At 44.1% G+C, this 4,015-nt stretch overlaps 1 protein-coding gene across 1 annotated transcript in view; it reads left to right on the forward strand.

Moving 5' to 3' along the window:
• LAMTOR3 (late endosomal/lysosomal adaptor, MAPK and MTOR activator 3) overlaps nt 1-3,773 on the forward strand; it is a 5,252-nt gene extending 1,479 nt beyond the window's left edge. The window contains exons 2-6 of the mRNA XM_009885534.1: nt 97-131; nt 669-727; nt 1,635-1,768; nt 2,831-2,894; nt 3,292-3,773. Of these exons, the coding sequence (XP_009883836.1) occupies nt 97-131; nt 669-727; nt 1,635-1,768; nt 2,831-2,894; nt 3,292-3,365 (366 nt within the window). The 3' untranslated portion in view covers nt 3,366-3,773. The remainder of the gene's footprint in view (nt 1-96; nt 132-668; nt 728-1,634; nt 1,769-2,830; nt 2,895-3,291) is intronic.
• The last annotated feature ends 242 nt before the right edge of the window (nt 3,774-4,015 follow it).

Consider the following 4,015-nt stretch of genomic DNA (forward strand, 5'->3'; position numbering starts at 1 on the left):
GAAGGAAGAGCCGCCCCGGAGCGGCCTGTGGGGGAGCGGGGTGCCCCCCTCGGTGCCTGGGGTGATCAGTAACGTGTCCCCCGTCTCTGCCCCCAGGACCTGAAGAGGTTCCTGTACAAGAAGCTGCCGAGGTAACTGGCGCGGCGGGCCGGGCGGTGAGGGCGCTTCCCAAAGCAAAGGCCATTACCTGAAACCTGTCCGACTGGGGCGGGACACACACACACACACACACATATTCCTGGTGACTCGGTCGCCTAATCCTTCATAATTCCCTTTTCGGTAGTTGCCCGTTGCCAGCATCGTGAAACGGCTCCAGCGTGACGCCGGGTGCGGTGAAAGGGGCCCTCGTGAAGGGAGGGCGGCGTACAGAGGGTCCCGCTCGACTTAACGAAACTGGATCAGTAGCAGCAGTCAGTCCTCTTCCTGAAGCTAAAAGTTCCCTGCAGTTTTCAGTAGTTTCATATTGTATTTCTCTTTTTATTGCCCCGAGAGACCGCCTGTACTAAGCAGAACAAGTCCCTTTCTGTGAGATAGTAAATTAGTGAAGGCATCCATTTTTTCTGTATTTTTTCCTTCCGTGCACATTTGTTCAGAAAAAAAGATACGTGCTACTAACTACTTTGTTTTGTAAATAGTGTCTCTTCTTAATTTTTTTTTTTTTTTGGCAGCGTTGAAGGTCTTCATGCTATTGTGGTGTCAGATAGAGATGGTGTGCCTGTTATCAAAGGTAACTTCAGCTTCTCGCTGTGCCCGGCAGTCGAAATCCTGATTGAACAGCAGGGGGTGGAAAAGGACAGTAGAATCTTCTCTGGTCATGCCCATTACCTGAATATCCAAAATCGAAGAATGAAACTAGACTTTTATTTCAAGTTCAGTAGTTGATTATGTACCTCTTTAAATTTATCCTTTTGTTTATGTCCTCAATAATTGTACGCCACAGAAAGTTTCCTCAGTGAAAAGGGTTGGAGTGCTGTAAGGCCCTTGTATCTTCAAGCGATTCGCAGGCTGATTGATGCAAAGTACAAGAGAGTGCTTATCGATATTTTGTTGACTTGGCTGGTTTGTGCTCCAAAGCAATTGCATCTACCTTTTACACACATGACCTAATTTAGTTTGCTTTTTGCTATTGTGGTTTTTATCATATCTCTGCAGTCCTTGTTTAAGATGTTCTTATGTTGTAAGTACACTAGTTTAAGAATACAAAGATTAGGTACTGCAGATATTTTTTTTTTTTAATGTCCCAAAGTATTTAAACACCTAGCAGAACATGCGCATCTTCCCCTGTTTTCATTCAAGTGACTGTGTGCTGGTAATCAATTAAAAGGCTGGAATCGCTGTTAACAGCGAGGGACACAACAAAATGACATCAGCACAGGCTGTGTGTCATAAAGGAAAAAGCTGTTTTCTAGGTGTGCTAGGGGGGATGCTGGTGTAATGAGCAGTGATCAGGTACAGAATATTAAATGATGTGCTGCTCGTGATTATCATCCTGTACTCATTGCAGAAGCATGTAAGATGTGTTAACAGGTTCCCCAACAGTAGATCTGCTGTTGGCACAGCAGCAAGCTGGATGAGGACTTGTGATGCAGTTGGAGGTACCATGTAAAGATAAGAATTTTCTTGTTTTGTTTCAGTTGCCAACGATAACGCTCCAGAACATGCACTGCGACCTGGCTTTCTCTCCACCTTTGCCCTTGCCACAGATCAGGGCAGTAAACTAGGACTTTCTAAAAACAAAAGTATCATCTGCTATTACAATACGTACCAAGTGAGTAACCTTGGTGTGGTTTGTTCTCAGTGATCTGAGCTGTTGCTACGTTACACTGAGCAAGGGAGAGAGGGTTGTTTAAACTCTGCTATATTCCCACTTGGCTGCTATTGAAGTCTGTTTTTTATTTCTCACACTGCTTAAATGGCTAAGCTAAGCTTTCGCATTATGTGTTAAGCTTCTCTTACATTTCTCAAAACTGAAATTTACTGGTTGAAAATGGTCACATTTTCTGAACAAGTAGTAATTGGGAATTTGCAGCAGGTGCTGCTCATATAGCCTTCAGAGTCCGTTATGAAGTGTTTATGTTCTCTTTTACAAACAAGACGTTTATAATTAGTGACACTTAAAGTTAAATAAGCACATGCAGCCAACTTCGTAGCTAATCTTACTGCCAGTATGACTTTGAGGTAAGAAAGCTTTGAAACACGGCTCACATTCTTTACAAACCGATTATTTATGTCCTGAAATCCATCATCTACTAGGTTTCTGCTCCTTCTCAAGTTCTAGTGGCCTTGAGAGCTTTTTATTATGACTGCAGTAAACTGGCCAACTGTTTAGCCTACAGTATCTAGCTTTGTTTGGAAAATAAATGGGTGAATGAGTGAGTTTATACATGTTGAGTACCTTGCTTTGATTTTCTTGATGCTCCGAGCTTATTGTTGTGCTCAGGGTGCCAGTTGCTATTAATGGAAGAAGAGATACTGCTGTATGTGCAATAGTATTATAAAACAATAAACCTGCCTGCCCTCTTGTCAGCCGTGGAAAGCATGGTCTCCATTTGCAGCTGAGTTAGATTTCTGGTGGGTAACACTGCAAAACACGGAAGGGAAACGCCAGGCTTTCCACATGCAGCTTCCAGTACTGTGGTGTAAGTTCTGTTGGTGTTTTTAACCGTGAATCTTATGGTACAGATTCGCTGAAAAGTCAGCTCTGTGGCTCTTGCTCCTGCTTGTCCTTTAAACTGAGGAGGCCGCTTGTTTCGGAAAGAATTTATGCGGCAGAGCTCTGACATCCAACATGTGTTAGCTGCTGGCTGACCACTGTTCTTTTTCCTTGCAGGTGGTGCAGTTCAATCGCTTACCTTTGGTAGTAAGTTTCATTGCTAGCAGCAATGCCAACACCGGTATGTCTTCACACATATTTTAAATATTGCAGTATTTTAAGGCCCAGGTGTTTAAATAATTGAAAATAAATCACCCAAATTTACTTCAAGGTATATAAACTTTGCTCCTGCTGTGAATTTTGTCAGTGTATTGTGAAGGGGAGAAGGGAAAGGCATGTGTAAAAAAATTTTTAAGTGACTTGCATGTGACTGTGCTGCCGTTGGTGCCAGGGGCTGTCGGCACCCTCCCTCGGCGTACTGTCTGCTATTCCCATGGAGAGCGAGCAGCTCAAGGGAAATGCTTCGTGTTTTGGAAAACACTGCCTGTGACTTGGGAGGGGAAGGAGCTGCGGGGTTTGGAGAGAGGCTTCTCAGTTACGTCGTTTGATGGGATGTTCTCTCTCTTCTCTCTTTCCAGGGCTGATTGTAAGTTTAGAGAAGGAGCTTACACCCCTCTTTGAAGAACTGAGGCAGGTTGTTGAAGTTTCTTAACCTGGTGGTATAGCCAGAGTGCAGCATCCCTCTGCAGCCCAGTGGACAGAAAGATTCAATAATCCTCAGTCAAATAACACGTCTCCGAAGAAATACCACAGCTCCTTAGTATACTAAGTAAGAGTAAATTGTACATAGTACTGAATCTGAAATGATCTACTAGTGTGTTGTAGGTGGATGTTACTTTAGGCCATGCTTCTTGTATCGTGCAGTACTGGAGAGACCACCAAAATAGCTCCCATGGAGTTTAGCTCAGCTGGCTGAGCCCTATCAGCATCATGCTGTTGGCTCAGATGAGCAACCTGCAGATCTCTTGCTGTACAGGGAACCGGGTACGCGGTGGGGCATATCCTCAGACCAGCTAGCACGGCGTATTGGAAAGCAGATTGGGTGTATAGCGTTATCATACTAGCAGTGATGTGTCGGTACAATCAATAAATATCCTGGCTTTCTTTTGTGGGTGATACTTTGGCAAGGTAATGCTACTAATCTGGATGCGAGCTGCATCCTGCTTCCACTAAGAAGAAAGCTATTTCTGTGAAAGCTGTTGCTTTAGGTGTTTTTCCTGAGGCCCAGAAAAAAGCGCCCAAACAGTGTCTCACTTCTTGGGTTTTGTGTGTAATATGGTTGTGAAGATCTCATGTCTCATG

The sequence above is a fragment of the Charadrius vociferus genome, unplaced genomic scaffold (genome assembly GCF_000708025.1).
Source record: "Charadrius vociferus isolate BGI_N301 unplaced genomic scaffold, ASM70802v2 scaffold55, whole genome shotgun sequence".
NCBI lineage: Eukaryota > Metazoa > Chordata > Aves > Charadriiformes > Charadriidae > Charadrius > Charadrius vociferus.